Raw genomic sequence first — 19165 nt, 5'->3', positions numbered from 1 at the left:
GGTTGGGCAATCCTACTTCCGTAGTGATACTGCCTCGGAAACCCAAGGAGGGGTCGCTATGAGTCGGGGCCGACTCGACGGCAAATAACAACAACAACAATTCTCTAAATATGGAGCAGCTTTATGACATGTCTTTGGACACTAGAATCCATTTAGAAAAAGTATATGATTAATCAATTTGCCTTTATCATTAAAAGTTATATTTTTGAAGGGTAAAGGCTTTCTAGACACATTCTCAAAGTACAGTCACATGAACTATTTTAACAACATTTGTAGTAAAACAAGTAATTAAAAGACAATATTTAAAGACAGTAATTAATAGAAATTAATTTCTATGCATTCTCAGTGGTAATTTTAATTACCTGTCCCTTAAATTGGGAGCTCTGGTAGCATAGTGCCTAAGGCACTTGACTGCTAACCAGAAGGTTGGCGGTTCACTACCTGCTCCTCGCTCCTCGCTCCTCGGAAGGAAGGTTGGGCAATCTACTTCCATAGTGATACTGCCTCGGAAACCCAAGGAGGGAGGAGGGGTCGCTATGAGTCGGGTCCGACTCGACGGCACATAATAACAACATCCTTTAAATTATTTCTTTAAATATTCATAGCTTGAATTATCTTAAACCAACACATTTGAAACAAAACCGACCTGTGAGAATGAAAAATAAAAATAACTGTAATAATTGAAAGGCAAAGCAAGTGATAAAAAGCAAATGAACAACGAGAGTTGCTGAGACCTTTGGCAATAGGTTAATATGAAAGTCAGTGGATGAAACTGATGGGAGAAGAGAAGATAACATCCTGTTGTTGCCACCCAAACCTTCATGGCAACCATTTGAGTGCGATTTTAATCAGACATCCTGATTGCCACAGGCTTTCAGGAACAGGGAAAGGAGAGGATGAGGCTGGGGGAAGAACGAATCAGTTTCTTGTATACAGACTTCTCGCCTTCGATAAGTAGGAGAAACTCATCTTAAACAAAAGGAGGAAGAAAACACGCAGAACTGCCCAAAGTCGATCTTTCACCCACGGAAGTTCTTCCCAAATTGGTTGCACTGGCAGGGTGCTCCGAAATGCACTTCGCCATTGCATTGCCTTTTCTAAGCAAATTTGACTGTACCCTTGACTAACGCTGTTCCAACACAGGTTGTGGGGCTAGACGGTCCTTTTTTCGCCCTTTTCGTTAACAGAGGGACTGAACGAACAAGAGACGCCTGCCTGAGCGCTCGCTTGGCTTCGCGCAGCATGTGTGCGTGCCCCTGAGCGCCCTCCATAGTGCCAAGGTCCACGGAGCGCCAGACCAGGGGTTTGCGGTGACTGAGGGTGGGAGTGGGGTAATTCAAAACTTCTCCAAACAGTGATTTGCCTTCTCTGACCCGCTAGGGTTGGTAATGGAAGCGTACGGACTGCAGAACATGGGGTAAGCCGGAAAACATTTCGGAAGTCCAGCTTCCTTTGCCGCCCAGAATCAGGGATGGAGCCAAAAAGTAGTGTTAAGTCGCTTCAATCGATTTCTTTTGTCCGGCGCCTCTAGTGAGGATCGCCCCAGACCAGGCGAATGTCCAGGTGAAGAAGGTATTGTCCTGGCCGGGGGTGGGGTGGGGGGCACAGTATCCCCTATTCCACCACCATCACCACCCCGCTGGGGTCCTCTAGAATAAGGTCAATAAGATATGGTCGCGGTATTTCTATAATACCAATAAAGACAGTTTTGTTTTCCTGTGATTTCAAGTGGGTGGCAACTGAGCGCTCACTGAGATCCAATCACTAACTTAACAGAAATGGAATCTGAAGCCCACAGAGCCCAGTCAGGAGAGAGAACTACCGATCTGACGCGAGATGATGCGTGCGAGCCAGAGTTCATCTTCTTTCTCCTCCTCCACCTACTCCAGGCTCACTGTTTCCTAACTCCTGCTGGTTCTCCCGGTCCCTCCGCAGCTCCCGAGAGCTCGTGTGCGCTCTGGCCGGTGAACAAGCAAGCGCTCGGGGCTCCCTGGGATGTCCCAAACAACCGATCCCAGACTCCAGGACTGCAAGCAGAGGAATATCTAAAGGTATGGTGGGCATGTGCCTTGGGCGCCACTTGAAAGGGGATGCCACTGAGTAGTTTCTATTAACCATGGCAGTTTCCATCAGCCAGCTGTGATAGATCATTCAAAGGGACTGATGGCCCACTAATAGCGACCCTGACTCATAGCGGACCCTATAGGACAGCGTAGAACTGCTCCATGGGGTTTCCAAGGCTGTACATCTTTAGAGACTCAGGCTGCTTCATCGTTCTATCCCCGAGCGACCTTGGTTAGCAGCTGAGGGACCGGAGCTCCTTGAGAGATCACTCAGCAAGTTAAAACTATTACTTTCCTATTTAAGGGACTCCACAGGTCAAGGAGGGAGCTTTGGTAGCGTAGTGCCTAAGGCTCTTGGTTGCTAACCAGAAGGCTGGAGGTTCAAACCCACCAGACACTCCTCGGAAGGAAGGTTGGGCAATCTATTTCCTTAGTGATACCGCCTCGGAAACCCAAGGAGGGGTCTCTATGAGTTGGGTCCGACTCGACAACACATAACAACAACAACCGGTCAAGGAGGAGTAGTGGTTAAGCGCTGGACTGCTAAAAGGTAGGCAGCTCCACTTATTCCCGGCTTCCAGGAGAATAATAAGCAGTCTGCTTGCTTAAAGATTTACAGCCTTAGAAATCATGGGGGAGTTCTAACACCTAAGGGTCGCTATGAACCCCTGGTGTAGTGGGTCTGGTTTTGGTTTTTATGGGTCAAGGCAGACTGTGTGATTTTGCTGTGCTGTGTGTAGAAATAGAAGAAACTGGGGGTGGGGTGGGGTGGAAATGGTTTTGAACACATCATAAACCAATTTTCATCAGCGAGAGCCGGAGAGGTAGAGTTGAAATTTTCGTGCTGTGTTGTAATATGTTAAGTAAAAGATTAAGGAGCTTGACTTGTATTTTTGAATTGATATTGCGGTAAAATTATCTAAAATATGAGTGTCAGATTTTTGGACAGGAGCGCAAATTCAGAGTTTGCGCTTACAGGCGCTATTTTCGGTAGATACACCTTTGCAAGCAAGAGCTGGGAACTGGTCCCGGAAGGATCCACACAAAGGAGGCGTGGGCTCAATTAATTAGACTATTGAGGGGCCGCCGAGGGTCACTTACAGGATTCCCGCGCTGTCTTGGAATTGAGTGTTGTGTTGGCTCTCAGGGCACTTTTCTGCAAAACTTCTAAAAACCCTCCACCAAAGCTCTATGCCAACTCCCAGAAGCGAGTCCGGTTAGCAAAAGTGGTTTTCCGCTTCAGCGAGACATTCCAACCTCCCCACTTCCCCTTAATATCTTAGCTTCAGTTGTCCTTTCGTCCCAAGGACTCGTGTCAACCTGCCCTCAGCATCTGACTCTGTCCGGGGGAGGGTGACTGGGCCTCGCCTGTACTGGAACTTAGGAGCGGGCGCCAGAGGCGAAGAAAGGCGGAGCTCCGGAAAGTGAAGCTTTATAAAGTGCAGGCAGCTACTCCGCGCGAGATTGCTGCTGCCCGGCTGGAGAGCATTCAGCACCGCTGCGGTGGACAGGGGCACTCCTGGATTTCTAATCAGCTCTTTTCTCCCTTCTCCCCAGCAGGAACCTCTCTCTTTTTAAAGGGGAAAAAAGTCGCCTTGCGCACTTCTCGTTTTTTTTCTTCTGTCTTTCAGGCTGCCTGAACCAGTCAGGGCAGATGCCGGCGGATGAGCAGAAGGCGGACTATCTATGTTCCTATGGGATGAAGCTCAACTGGGATATCAATGACCCACAAATGCCGCAGGTGTGTGTACCTGTCCATTCAAAGAGAGTGGAGATGACATTCAAGCCCTTCGATACTGCAGACATGCACTCCCGCTTACACACACACAGCAGCCCTCAAATTTAAGAGAAACTTCTCTAGACTGTACAAATGGCAGGGCTGAGTTTAGAGAACTCTATTCTGCCAGCTTCTCCGTGAACTTGACTGAGAACACACCAAAAAGGGAGCGGGAAATACCTGTCAGGTTCCACTTCTCAATCCTCCTGCAGGCGGGCGCGTCCTCCCTTCACTCTTCTTCAACTCAGGGTAACTTTAGAAATCAGGGACCTCTCTTTCTTATCCATACTTTCAAATCCAGAGAAGTGAAAGAAAAAAAATCTCACTGTATGAAAATACCCTTGATTATCCACTCCACAAAACTGACATACCTGAATTTTATACAAGTAGTGGGACTTGGGCAATGTGGATGCCAAGAAGCACAGCTCTTAGAAGACTCTACAGTCATTGTGGAAGTCTTGGGTGCTCAAAGAGCCTCTGTCATTGATTTCGGCCCTAGCTTCTGAGCTTATTTCTTCTCTAATGACAGGAAATTGATATCCTTTAAGGATGAATTTGATTTTTTTTTTTTTTTAATGACCCAAAATAGTTTAAGACCAAGTCCAGGGAATGAGATGGGCAATATGCTTGGCCGTACTAGTTTGGGTCAACAACTAAGGAGTGACTTGAATCCTGGGTGTTATGTGGAGGGAAACTGGGAGTGGCAGAAGTTGGCAATGTCATGGCATAAGGGGTCAGAGACTTGCATGTATTCAGCATCAACTCTGTGCCTGATAGGTGTTCAGATGGACAGCAGCACTTCACTAGCAATACTGTGTGATCTCTCCAGGGGATTACACTTTTTGGAGTATGCACATTTATGGCAGGTTAATGTTTGTTTTGGAGGCCTTATGATGCCATTTTTGTGAAGGGAGACCACATTACACACTCACTGACTTCTGTCTACTAAAGTCTTCATAAAAGACAACCTAATATTGGATTTAGGAAAGAGCCACATCAAAAAAATGTAAAGATAATTAATCTTTCAAGTATTATAGTATCATCAAGGCTTCCTATGTAAACAGAAATTGTGTTTCTTTGGGAGACTCGATCCTAAGCAGAGACTAAAGTGACATCTCCAACGGAATAGGTGCACTGGGACAGAGAAAGAAAACTGACAATGGAACTTATCATCCTATCCCTGCTGTGGCTAACTGTGTGAGAGAGCTGATCTGGCTTCGTGACCTTGAGAAGTTCTCTTAATTTTCTTAGTCTCAGGCTACTAGCCTATCATCAAATGGAGGAACTAGACAACAATCTCAAATTCTACTGTCCAGCATGTGTGTGTGTGTGTGTGTGTGCATGTGCATGGTGTGCAAGTGTTTGTGCCAACACATTAGAGCAAATGAAATTCAATCCTGGAATCCTCTACTGTTGTTGTTTTAAAAATACTGTCTCTGTAGCTTTATCACCAGGGTCACCACCTCAGTAGCTAGTCGACACCTATACAGGGAAGTGCTAAAGAATGCTGTCTTCTGGGAAAATGTCAATTTGATACTAAAATCCTCAAAGGGAAATCTTAGCTTTTAAAATGAAGATATTTAAATACAAACTTAGAATTGATAGTTCATTATTATACACTTCCCTTTTGACTTCCCTTAAGTCAACATACTAATGTATGTTAATTTAATATTTCGGAGAAAAGCTAAAATCCTATCTATTAAAAATAATTATTATTTCAACATTATCCTTTTGCTTTTGGAAATGTAACCACCCATTTATCTTATTAATATTAGAATGTACACTATTAACAATGTACTCAAGTCTAAATTGGTCAACTGAGAATACTTGTCCTTTGCAAATATTGGTTCTAATTCTCCTGAGGTGGCAGGGGGAGGATGTGAAAATGGCTACTACTTTGATAATAACTCTGAGTCTTCATCAGACCATGAAAACAGTGGGGCCTGGCTATATATTTAAACAAAGCTCTGTTTAAATCCTGGCTTTTCACCAATGGAAACTTATCTAATCTCCATTTCCTTACCTATAAATAAGAGTAAGGATGCCCATTTGCACAGTTGTGAGGATTGCAGATGTGTAAGAAACCCCTAGATCAGTGTGACTTTGGGAGTCACACTGTCACTTTCCCAACTCTGCTCTTCTAGTGCAAAAAGAACAATAGATAATATTTGAGAAATGTATATGGCTGTATTCCAATAAAACTTTATTTATGAATAATACAATTGAATTTCATACAGTTTTAATGTGTCACAAAATGTAAATCTTTTTAAAATTTATTTCTAACCCATTTAAAACTATAAAACTCTTTCTCAGTTTATAGGCCATACAAGCCTGTTTTGGCCATCGGTCTATAGTTTGCCAACCCCTGCCATAGAGAGTGCGTGGTAAATGGGAAGTGCTTGGAAAATGGTAATTTTATATTAAACATATATGAGAAAGACATTTCTTACAGTATAAATAATGCATAAGGTAGACAAAGACCACAAAGTGTGAATACAAAACAGTGCTCAGTATTTTAGACATCATTTGTTCCATTCACCATGTGGCTTTTTGTTGAGAATTATGGCAGTTCCATCCTGCTCCAGGTTGTCTTTATGGTTAGAGTCTTCATCACTCAGTGCTGCTTTTTAACTCAGAAAGCTGTTCAGCTGGGAGTAGGGAGGGAGGAAAGCTGTTTTTGCCCTTCTGGCTGTGCTCTAGGTATCACTGCTGATGCAACTAACAGGTTTGGGGTAGACCCTAGATATTTTTAAGGAAAATCACTGAGTCCAAGTAAAGATATTTACAGGTGAAATTCTGTTTCAGTGACAGAGCTTTCTGATCACTCTTGATACTTAACTTGAAGATATTTTCAGCATTTAAACATGCCAACAAGTGATATAACATAGTTCTAAGGAGTTCAGGCTCTGGAATTGAACTGTTTCAACTCAAATCCTAGAGTTGCCTCATGCCAGCTGTGTGATCTTGGGCAAGTCAATTAACCTGTCTGACCTCAGCTTCCTGTTGTATGAAATGGGGATAATTGTTCCTATCATCTGTGTGTGTTGTGAATGCTAGATGAATTATTATGTGGTGGCACAAATGGTTAAGCACTGGTCTGCTAACCAAAGGTTGGCAGTTTGAACCCACCCAAAATCTCCTCAGATGAAAAGCCTGGCAATATGCTTCCAAAAGGTGACAGTCTTGAAAACCCTATGGAGCAGTTCTCTGCTGCACACATGGGGCGTCATGAATCAAAATTGACTCTGTAACAACTAAAAACTATAACAACAGCAGCATTTAGAAGATAAGCATCTTATAAACAGTCTCTGTTACGATTACCCAGTTGTCAGAACAGTGGGCAAAGACTGCATGAGTGGCAATTTGTGGTGGCATAATGTCTGGGTTTTACATTTCAGAATTTACAAAGGACAAGTCTTTATTCAAATGTGTTTGGAGAAAAATAAAAAGCATCATGGGTGCAGTCGGAACTTGATAAACTTGACCACCTTCCTTTTCCATGCCCTTTGCAGGATCTCACCCATTTTGACCACTTCTGTGAGTGGCCTGATGGCTATGTGCGCTTCATCTACCGTGGCAATGAGAAGAAGGCACAGCGCCACCTGAGTGGCTGGGCTATGCGCAACACCAATAACCACAATGGCCACATCCTCAAGAAGTCATGCCTTGGCGTGGTACTGTGTGCACAGGCCTGTGCCCTGCCGGATGGCTCTCGCCTGCAGCTGCGACCTGCAATCTGTGACAAGGCCAGGCTGAAGCAGCAGAGTGAGTGCGAGGCAAGATGGGTGTCTGAAAGTCACAAAATCCCTACTCCTGACTAATCTCCCACTGTTCCATCAGAAGAGGTGAAATAGGGGTTGTTATTAAATACATATAAATATGTATTATTTTATATGTATTTTAAATTTGTTTTGTTTGTGAAAGTTGGTGGTTCAAATCCATCAGTTGCTCTGTGGAAGGAAGATGAGGCAATCTACTTCCATAAATATTTACAGCCTTGGGAACCGAATGGGAGTCACTCTGAGTCAGAATTGACTTAATGGCAGTGGTTTTTTTGGTTTTATATAAATAATGGACTGTAATGAATTAGTAATCCTTGAATGGGCCAGAGAGTTAAGGATTTGGCCACCAATCAAAATGTTGGCAGTTAGAATCCACCCAGAGCTGTCTCAGAAGAAAGGCCTGAAGATCTGCTTACAAAGGATCAGAAGCTTGAAAACACTGTAGAGCACAGTTCTCTTCTAACACACTGATTTGCAATGAGTTGGAATCAACTCAGCCATCACTGGTTTGGTTTGGTATTTTTAGTTATTTCATTAATATTAGCATTACTATTTCCCCTCTGAGTTTTACAGAGAAAACATGCCCCAACTGCAGTTCATCTTTGGAGCTGATTCCCTGCCGAGGGCACAGTGGATACCCAGTAACCAACTTCTGGAGACTGGATGGCAATGCTATATTTTTTCAGGTACGTGAGGAAAAACGAGTTGTGATGTATATCTTCAACCATCCATATGAATCAAACCTATTGCCATGTGCCTTAGGAATTCTGAACCAAACCAAATACAGCTCCAATGGCCACAAACAGGAGCTATACCTCTCCAAGGATCTACCTGTTGCTGTTGTTAGGTACCATCAAGTTGGCTCCGACTCATAGCAATCCTATGTACAATGGAACAATACACTGCCCAGTCCTGTGCCATCCTCACTATCCTGGCAATGCTTGAGCTCGTAGTTGCAGTTACTGTGTCAGTCCATCTCATTGAGGATCTTCCCCTTTTTCACCGACACTTCTCTGGTAGTATAGTGCCTAAGGCACTTGACTGCTAATCAGAAGGCTGGTGGTTCAAATCCACCAGCCACTCCTCAGAAGGAAGGTTGGACAATCCTACTTCTGTAGTGATAATGCCTCAGAAACCCAAGGAGGGGTCGTTATGCGTTGGGGCCAACTCGACAGCACATAACAACAACAACAACTTCACTTTAGCAAGCATGATACCCTTCTCCAGGGACTGGTCCCTTCTGACATCATGACCAAATTATATGAGATGAAGTCTGGCCATTCTTGCCTCTAAGGAGCATTCTCACTGTACTTCTTCCAGGATGGATTTGTTCATTCTTTTGGCAGTCCATGGTATTTTCACCAATACCACAATGCCAAAGCATCAACTCTTCTTCAGTCTTCCTTATATATTTTCCAGCTTTCACATACATATGAGGCAATTGAGAATTCCATGGCTTGGGTTAGGCACACCTTAGTCTTCAAAGTGACATCTTTGCTCCTTAACACTTTTTTTTTTTTTTTTTTTTTTTATTTTGATTTGGGTGAAAGTTTACAGAGCAAATTCACCTTCCATACAGCAGTTCACTTACACTTTGTCTCATGGCCTTGACTACAGTTTACCACAATGCAACAGCTCCCCTCCCACTTCTTCCCCATAGTTACCTCTTCCCTGTGTCCTTCCCTCTGTGCACTCCTCCCCCTGAGCTGTCTCCCTGTGCATATACAGCCCTTCTATTCTCCCATGATTGTTCTCTCCAAGGAGTATAAATGTTCAGCTCATACGCCTGTCTTTTGTTTGGCTGGAAGCCACAGGAATATGTTCATTTCCAGACCTGAAGGGCAAGTAGGGGCCATAGTCTCAGGGGTTCCACCAGGCTATATCAGACCAGCAAACCTGGTCCTTTTATTTATTTATTGTAATGATTTTGAGTTTTGTTCCACATGGTTTTCCCACTCTATCCAAGATCTCCTACTTAGAACCCCCTCTGAGTGGTTGACAGTGGTAGCTGGTCACCATCTAGTTCTTCTGGTCTCATAGTCATACAGCTGAGGATCTCATGGTATACCAGTTGCTTGGACTAATTGTTTCCATGAATCTTTGGTTTTCTTCATTCTTCTTTGGTCTGGATGAGGAGAGACCCATTGTTGCACCTAGATGGTGCTTACAAATTTTTAAGATCCCAGTTGCTACTCGCCAAAGTAGGAGGTAGAACAATGTTTTGTGTAGTATGTTAAGCCAGTTGAGCTTAATGTCCCCTGCGACTATGGTCTGAAGTCCACAGGTCCAACTACTTGCTCCCTCTGGGTAACCTTGTCCCTTGTCAGCCCTACTATATACCTGGGAATTCTTACAGAACATACCAATGCATTTGTAGAAACATTGTCTCCCAACCCTATACATGGTCTTGGGCACACTTCCACTGCATAGACATACCTAATAGTTCAGCCTGTCCACCCATCTACCCACCCTTATATCCGTGTTTGCCTTCACTGACAATGCAGTACTTTATGTGCAAAAGAATTCATCTTTGTTGTCTATACTTCCCATGTACCTCTCTCTGTCTTCCTCTTCCTCAACGCCACCGTGTTGATCACTCACATTGCCCTTCTTTTCACCCAAATCAATACTTGTCTTTACCTATCTAATAGTATTCTCTCCCCTATTCTTCCACCCCTAGTAACCAACAACGAAAAATTACTTCCATATATAAACCTTTCCTTGACTTTTTACAATAATAGATTAATACAATATTTGTCCTTCTGTGATTGACGTATTTCACTCAGCATAATGTCCTCCGAGTTCATCCACGTTATGCAGTGTTTTGCCGATTCTACATTATTGTTTAGGGTTGTATAGTATGCCATTGTGTGTACATACCATAGTTTGGTTATCTATTCTTCAGTCGATGGATACCTAGGATATTTCCATCTTTTAGCTATTATAAATAATGCTGCAATAAACATGTATGTACATACATATCTGTTCTTGTCCTGGCTCTCAGTTCTTTAGGATATATACCTAGTAATGGAATTGCTGGGTCAAATGGTATTTCTAATTCCAACTTTTGAAGGAATCACCACACTGCTTTCTACAGTGGTTGTATCATTTGATGGTCCCACCAGCAGTGTGTGAGTCCCAATTACTCCACATACTTGCCAACATTTGTTATTTTCTGTCTTGTTGAACTTTGCTACTAGTGTTGGGGCAAGATGGTATCTCATTTTTGTTCTGATTTGCATCTCTCTAATGGCTCATGATCATGAACATTTCTTCATATGTTTGTTAGCTGCCTGAATATCTTCTTGGGTGAAGTGTCTATTCATATCTCCTGCCCATCTTTTAATTGGATTATTTGTCTTTTTGTTATTGAGGTGTTGGAGTTTTCTATAAGTTCTAGAGATAAGTCCCTTGTAAGATATGTCATTGCCAAATATTTTTTCCCAATCTGTAGATTGTCTTTTAACTCTTTTGGAGAAGTCTTTGGAAGCACCTAAAAATTTAATTTTCAGAAGATCCCATTCATCTACTTTTTCTTCTCCTGCTGTTTGTGTATTTTGGGTTATGCTTGATAGTCTATTTATCCCATATATTAGGACCCCTAAATTTGCCCCTAGTTTTTCCTTGAGGAACTTCATAGTTTTAAGTTTCACATTTAAGTCTTTGATCCATCTGGAGTTAGTTTTTGTATATGGTGTGAAGTACAGATCTTGTTTCATTTTTCTGCAAATGGATATCCAGTTTTGCCAGCACCATTTATTAAACATTCTCTTCCCTGTTTACAATACAATTGTCAAAGATCAGCTGACCATAGGTCAATGGATCTATTTCAGGGTTCTCAATTCTATTCCATTGGTCTATATGTCTGTCATTATACCAAGCTCCTTAACACTTTAAAGTGCTTTTTGCAGCAGATTTGCCCAGTATAATACGATGTCTGATATCTTGACTGCTGCTTCCATGATTGTTGGCCTACCTGGCTCAGTGGAATTAGCTCATCTACTGTGTGAGCTACCACTTGAGCTAGGATCACCTAAGGACAAGTGATAACAAACAAGTTGTAGTTATAGTTCATTTAGTAAGATGAAAGGATTGTAGATCATCTTGTGTGATGCCCATTACTGATGTCTGTGTTATTGAAAAATTTTCCTTCCTCTGTCATTTTGAAGAAAAACAAAAACAAACTTGGGATCTTGGGAAAGGCATTATCAATTTTTGGCCAACATTACTAGTTTTCTTCAGAGGAACAAGATATATGATGTATTTCTTCATTAACACAGGCCAAGGGAGTTCATGACCACCCAAGACCAGAGAGTAAATCAGAGACTGAAGCTAGAAGAAGTGCCATCAAGAGACAGATGGCTTCTTCTTACCAACCCCAGAAAAAGAGAATTAGAGAGCCTGAGGTAATCCCAGAACTGACATTGTGCTGTGATTTGTGTTTATTTTCATTGCAAAATGCACTGTGAAATATGAATGCCATATAATGATTACAAAGATTTGATTTAATGTGAAAATTATGTATCTCTAAGAAAATATCATTGAATCAATTTTCTGGATAGGGTTTTTAATCCCTTCTTTTAAAGAAAAAAAAAACTGCTTTGACATTCAGGATGTATGCTGACATCCTGATACAAAGGCAGTTATCAAATGATAACATAGAAATAAATATGTCCATACCACCAGTGAGCTAAGAGCACATCCTTCAGAGGAGCCTTTGCATTATTGAGACTCATGGTGACCTCTTTTGGGTTTCTGAGGCAGTAAATCTTTACAGAAGTAGATTGCTCCATCTTCCCTCTGTGCAGTAACTAGTGGGTTTGAACACCCAAACTTCTGGTTTGGCAGTCAGATGCCTTACGCATTGCACCACTGAGTTCCTATTGCCTCATCTTTCTCCCGCAGAACAGCTAGTGGGTTTGAACTGCTTACCCACTGTGCCACCAGAGAAGTTATTATTGATATAAGAACAGTTATATTTTCTCTGCATGACTTGTTCCTGTATGTCTTTCCAACTAAAGCATACCAAGCTAAGGCAAAGTGTTAGTTTGACAATATGTCAAACTATGTCTAGTTTGACAGAAATGGCATTGTTAGAGCCCTTCTGCGTGCCAGATACTGATCCAAGTGTTTCAAGCATTTAATGATCACAAAAACTCTAGGAGGATATTACTATTATTGAACTTAATTTTTTAAATGAGGAATCTCAGGCTTACAGAGAATAAGTAACTTGCCCAATTAGTGAGAGACAGAGTCAGGATTTGAACCTAGGTCTGTGTAGCTCCTGAGCCTCAGTTCTCAAGAACATAGTCTAGGGGAGAACAGGACTGTCTGACACTCAGACCCATCCTGCCTGGCTACCACTGAACCTTCTTCAGTTAGTAGTAGCATGGTATTCATGGCTGAGTGAGCTCAAGCTATACAACCCATGGACCACATGCCCAAATCATGTACCTCAGCAGCCCGGTGTTCATAACACAGAATCCACCAACCAGAAGGTATTTAGTTGATCTGCTCTTGTTACAGGTGAGGATGTTCACACAATTTACATGTCATATGTCTCTGTGTGTATAACTTTTTAGGCAGAAGAGGATCAAGATAGTAATGGACATTTTCACAACATACCTCTTCTAAAAAATCCAGAACAACTTGATATAATGACTGATAACTTCCGCATTCCAGAACAGCCTTGCCTCTCCTTCCCAAACTTGGATGCTTCCTATGACCTACCCACTTTCCAAGGAGACATAATGCCACCCTTTCAGAAATACCCAAACCCAAGAATCTATTTGCCTAGGCCACCTTGTGGCTATGAAGTGGCAGGCCCTAGTTACACACATTCTAGCCCATACCCAACCCTTTATAAAGAATCCACCAATAGCCCTAATGACACAGACTGGGTTCATGTGAATGCACTAGAATATAATGTCAATTCCTATAGCAGCTATGGAAGAAGCTTTGATTTCACCAGTAAACAACATGGATGGAAACAACCAGCTCTTGGGAAACCTAGCCTCGGGGAGAGGACTGACTATGGACAGTTCCAGGCCATGAACCCTTGCCCTTATTATAACCCAGATCATCCTTGCGGGTACCTCACAAATCCCTCCCCAGGTGTTCCAGCCCTACAGACTGTGATCACTACTACCACCAAAGTGTCCTACCAGGCCTACCAGCCCCCTGCTCTGAAATATAGTGATAATGTGCATGAAGTTAAGAGCCTTTCGAGCTGTAACTATGCTTCTGAAAACATCCCCGTGTCCATCTATCCAGAAGCTTTGGACTTTCCTACAGTCACCAGGGAAGCCTCTCCCACAAGGTCACTTCCTTTGAAAATTTCAGAAGACTGCCAATCCATCAGTTCCATGTTGGCTTTTTCTCAAGAGTCAGCTCCCTCCACAACAGATGAAACAGAAACTTGGGATGTGTATCCATCAGGGCTGGGATCTGCAATAGGTTATTCAGACAGAATCAGTCAGTTCTTTAACTATGATGAGGACTTTTGAAAGACAATTCAAGGTCCAATATAACAGTGGTGCACAGGCAAGCAATGGATAGTGAAAAGGCAACTATCTCTTGTGTAGCTGACAGATCCATCTTGCATGCAAAGAAATATTTGTAGTAGTAAAAATGCTGGTTGGGTGAAGAAATTATTGGTTGGAAATGTTTAGATGTATAGGGAAGTTTTGCATAGTGTTTTAAAACCCACTGCAGTACATAGTAGTAGGCCTGAAAGACAAAACTCACTCCAGTGAGCAAACAAGCAGGGAACTATGACAGATAAATACTGGCCTAAGTGAACATGGCTTATTAGCAAGAAGAGAAGTTAAGCCTTTTCTCATTAGACCACATTAGGGCATTTCACAAATCCTTATTTGGCCCTTTAAACTCAAAAAACTAAACTTATTGCTGTCAAGTCAATTCCCACTCATAGCAGCCCCATTGGGTTTTGGAGGCTGTAAATCTTTGTGGAAGCAGATTGCCCCATCTTTCTTGTGTGGAGCAGCTAGTGGGTTCAAACCACTGACTTGATTAGCAACCACATACCTTAACCACAACACTACCAGAGCACCTTATTTGGCCCTTTAGAGGCTGTCAAAATAGCTTTAGGAAGAAAACTTTACAATTTTATTTCCTGAGTCATTTCATAAAATTTTACTTAACATTTAGTTTTAGGAAGTCATTTTCATCATATTATTTACAAAGCATATATCTACAGGGTTTTTATTTTAATCTCTGGCAATGATACAGTGCAATTGTTCTCAGAATTGCTTCATACCTTAGCATTTATGATCATTTTCCTGATAGAGGTAGCCTAACAATAATGATGTATACTTAGTGGATTGCTATCGTACTAAAATATATTTTTCTTGACTAGAATGAGGATTGAGATGTTTTGAATACAATTTTACTGTTCCTTTTCATAAATGTGATTGATAATGTTCAATGTAATAAAGATATTTAAAGTAATGTAACTGATTCTTGATTTATTTCCAAACAGAAATAGAAAAAAAAAAATAGTGTTCATATGATGACTTGGAGAACAGGTGTTATAATAGATTAAAATGAATTAAGTAGTTCATTGAACAGTTTTGTAGTTTATTTAGAAAGACCTATTTGCTACGTTCCACAATAACAAAACCTTCTTCAAAACATTTGAAGTGTACACACATGCATTTTTGTACAACTCCTAGTACTTAGTAAGGAGCTCTGGTGGTGTAGTGGTTAAAGCATTTGGCTGCTAACCAAATGATCACTCCATGGAAGAAAGATGAGGCAGTCTGCTTTCGTAAAGATTTACAACCTTGGAAACCCAATGGGAGTTGCTGTGAGTTGAATCGATTCAGTGACAGAGAGTTTGGGTTTTTTTGGTTTTAGTACTTAGTAAGTAAAACATTCTGTTGTCAAACAAAAATGACAAGCCTACATAAGAAAAAATTTGAGAATGGGGAATGAAAAATAGCACTCTTAAATTTGCCTAGAATACATAATTTGCATGACTGAAAACAGTAAGTCAGATGCCATTTTACATCATCAAGCTCTTAAATGTTGTTAGTTACCATAGAGTCAACTCCAACTCAAGGCAATCCCATATACACAGAGTAAAATATTGTCCACTCCTGCATTGCTAAGTATCTCCCTCCAGACCTACCCCTAGCACCGACCCCTGGTCTCCCCCAGTCCTATTTTTTCTTTGCTTTTCAATGCCTTTATTAAGAAACACCGATTTGATTACAGTTCCATACACAATTCAACAAAGTTCAAGTGAAGAGAGTGTAGGAAAAGCCATCAGTATGCATATTTGAACACTTCTGGTAGCTTGCGGGAACTCTGGTAGCGTAGTGTCTAAGGCACTTGACTGCTAAGCAGAAGGCTGACAGTTCAAACCCAGCAGCCACTCCTCGGAAGGAACATTGGGCAATCTACTTCCATAGTGATGCTGCATGGGAAACCCAAGGAGGGGTCGCTATGAGTTGGAAATGACTCGACGGAACATAACAACAACAACTGGTAGCTTGCCAGAGAGTAAACCTTATTCAACACTGATTCACAGCAATGATTTTTTTTTTCATAATCAACAATTTTGCCCTTTTTAAAAAGACAAAATAGTTTTGAAAGAGTAAGAAATGAACTCTGAACAACAAAGGAACCAACATCTCCAGATACATTTTAAGCCTAAGGAAAGTTAGAAGCCAGAAGAGAGTATTAGTGGCAGGACACATACAGTTAACCTTCAAAGGTTTGATTTCTTCTGTTTTAAGTTCTGCAAATGCCCCTGGCTTTCCCCTACATAAAATAGCAGCTGGATTTACACTCCCGGGTAAGTATTTTGTGTGAATTTTATACAACATTATCACCATGTCTGGTAATCACTGGTATGCCCCAGATCATTGTTGTGGCCACTGTGTGCTTTGAACGCCTTCCAACCTAAGGGCCTCATCTTCTAGCTTCTATCAGACAACATTCTGTTACGATCCATAAGGTTTTCATTGACTAATTTTCGGAAGTAAAGCACCAGACCTTTTTTCCTAGTATGTCTCTCTGGAATCTTTGCTTTAACATGTATACATAAAAGTGACATGATTATATTTGAAATACTCGTGGCATAGGGCAGTGTAGTAAATTACTTAGTGTGGCTTTTCTACCCATAAGTCTTTGTAAACTCCAAGGTGGGATTTTCTATGAGCAACTGAGGAGCTCCTGATTGCTGAAGCTATCCACCTGGAGTATTTCTGTTGGGCGTGGCACAATACAATGTTCTGGGAGGTGCCCACTCTCTCTCAGGTGCTTAGAGTTCTGATGCTATGATTGGCTTGTTTGACTACCCTGCCGGGCTCAAAAGGAGGCCTCCTAGAGGCAGAACTTTCTCTGACTGCTGGTTGAGGAAGACGTGCTGCCGAAAGAGACACGCGCCCCTGAAAGAGACACGTGCTGCTGGGAAAGAGACGCAAGAGACACGTATTGCTGAGTGAGACACTGAGGGACCAGCACTGCTGGGAAAGAGACTGTGAGAGACTGTTGGCTGAGGGACATGGACTGGGAGAGAGACTGAGTGTTCTTCCTGAACTTGAGTTGTAGCTTTGTTGTTGTTGTTGTTATGTGCCCTTGAGTCGGCCCCGACTCATAGCGACCCCTTGGAGTTGTAGCCTGGTGCTTCCCTAATAAACCCCTTAATCCGTGAGTTCTGTGTGGCCACTGCAGCGAATTATCGAACACAGGAGAGGGGTAGTGGTGCTTTGGAAGGAACGGTTGGTGAAAGGGCTGGAGGGAGGCAGCATGGCTGGCCTTGTAGGAATAGGCCTTGCGTTATTGATGGTGATTCTGCCTTCCTCTTGTGGGATTAGAGGAGGTCAGAACATGTGGCCTCCTTGCCGTTTTTGCACATAGCTTCTAGCATCATAGCAACATGCAAGCCACCATACTACCACAGTGTTAGCCACCATGATTCATAAAGCCCTACTACAGATAGTCCCTGAGTTATGAACAAGATCTATTCCTAACTGTTTCTTTAAGTTCAATTTGTAGATAAATAGGAACAGGTTCATACAGTTCTTGTTTAGCCTTACTTTAATGCAAGAAAGGAGCTTTGGTGGCATACTGCCTAAGGCATTTGACTGCTAACCAGAAGGTTGATGGTGGTTCAAAGCCACCAGCCACTCCACGAAAGGAAGACTGGGCAATCTGCTTCCGTAAAGATTTACCACCTCAGAAACACAAAGAGGGTTTCTATGAGTCAGAATTGACTTGATGGCAGTGAGTTTGGGTTTTTTTTTTTTTTTGAGTTAGTGCAAGAAAGGAGCTCTGCTGGTACAGTACATAAAGCATTTGGCTGCTAACCAAGTCAGTGGTTCAAACCCACCAGCCGCTCCATGGGAAAAAGATGAGGCAGTCTGCTTCTCTAAAGATGTACAGCCTTGGAAACCCTATGGGGCAGTTCTTTTCTATCCTATAAGGTTGCTATGAGTCAGAATCGATTCAATGGCAGTGGGTTGGGTTGGGTTTTAGTGCAAGAAAAGGCTCAAAGCCTTTTCTATGATTTAAAAGCTGCACATGCAGCAAGTGAAGGTCATTGTGATGAAAATTTTTTCCAAGTAGGAACTGGTCCAATCATTTCAAAGTGAGGGCAAATCTACAATACATTAAAGGGCAAATACGAATTGTTCATAGTCAATGCTAGTGACCCAGGGACTTACTGTACTGTAATACATATGGTATTTACCACAAAGTATATAACTATAAATATAGTCCTATGGTTCCCTAACCAACATTTTTTCAAAGGAAAGAGCCTTGTACACTCATGGATTGTCCATTGCCAAAATCTTTTCAATTTCCCTCATCCAAATGACTACTTACCATGTGCCAGACTCCAGTAACAGAACAAATATTAGCTCATTTAATCCTCATAGCAAGCCTATGAGCTTCCTTAGAGAGGTGCTTAGTAAGTGGCAGAGCTGGGATATGAATCCAGGTATCTCTAGAGTCTGTGTTCATTACTACACATTGTAATATCTCTTATTATAGTCAGTTGTCAATGAAATTCCACTTGTGCTTTATAAGTTTTATACTTGGTATCTATCTCATCTCTAAGTGGTGCAAGTAGTTAAGTGCTCAGCTACTGTGGTAGTTAAGGTTGTGTGTCAACTTGGCTGGGCCTGGTTGAGTGGCTGTGTAGTATTCCCCGTGATGAGACTGGTAATCAACTCCATGGTGGTATCTACTGTGAGCAGCTGAGTAGCTGCCTTAGGGATGTGGTCTGCTTCCCATATATAAGAAGCAGCTTTGGAAATGGTCTCCAGCTTTTTGGCATGCTCGAACCCTGCATGTAGCCAAGGCTTTGTTCAGAAGCCTGCCATGCCCTGCTGATCTTGAGACTTCTCTTGGACTTAAATTAGTGGTCTGCCGTGTGGTTTCATAACATCGGGACTGTGCCCTTTTACTTGTCAACCTTGGGTTTGTCAGCCTCAGCAGCATCTAGCGGCTTGAGTGAACAAAAGCTCAAGCTTCAGAGGGCTGGGAGCAAGAGGCAGAGCTGAAGCCCAAGG

At 42.2% G+C, this 19165-nt stretch overlaps 1 protein-coding gene across 1 annotated transcript; it reads left to right on the top strand.

Moving 5' to 3' along the window:
• Positions 1-3717: 3717 nt before the first annotated feature.
• On the top strand, positions 3718-14128 carry GCM2 (glial cells missing transcription factor 2). Its single transcript, XM_007951740.1, has 5 exons — positions 3718-3804; positions 7353-7605; positions 8196-8308; positions 11903-12028; positions 13205-14128. The coding sequence occupies exons 1-5, from the start codon at positions 3718-3720 to the stop codon at positions 14126-14128; spliced, it is 1503 nt and encodes a 500-aa protein (XP_007949931.1).
• The last annotated feature ends 5037 nt before the right edge of the window (positions 14129-19165 follow it).

Source organism: Orycteropus afer, unplaced genomic scaffold, assembly GCF_000298275.1.
Source record: "Orycteropus afer afer isolate SDZICR_OR568_19922 unplaced genomic scaffold, OryAfe1.0 scaffold00012, whole genome shotgun sequence".
NCBI lineage: Eukaryota > Metazoa > Chordata > Mammalia > Tubulidentata > Orycteropodidae > Orycteropus > Orycteropus afer.
This window is presented reverse-complemented; position numbering and strand designations above follow the sequence as displayed.

Excerpts from the sequence above, each read along its gene's own strand:
- GCM2 (XM_007951740.1), top strand. The coding sequence starts at position 3,718 with ATGCCGGCGGATGAGCAGAAGGCGGACTATCTATGTTCCTATGGGATG. Across the intron at positions 8,309-11,902 it reads GCAATGCTATATTTTTTCAG|GCCAAGGGAGTTCATGACCA; the intron begins GTACGTGAGGAA and ends TCATTAACACAG. Across the intron at positions 12,029-13,204 it reads AGAGAATTAGAGAGCCTGAG|GCAGAAGAGGATCAAGATAG; the intron begins GTAATCCCAGAA and ends ATAACTTTTTAG.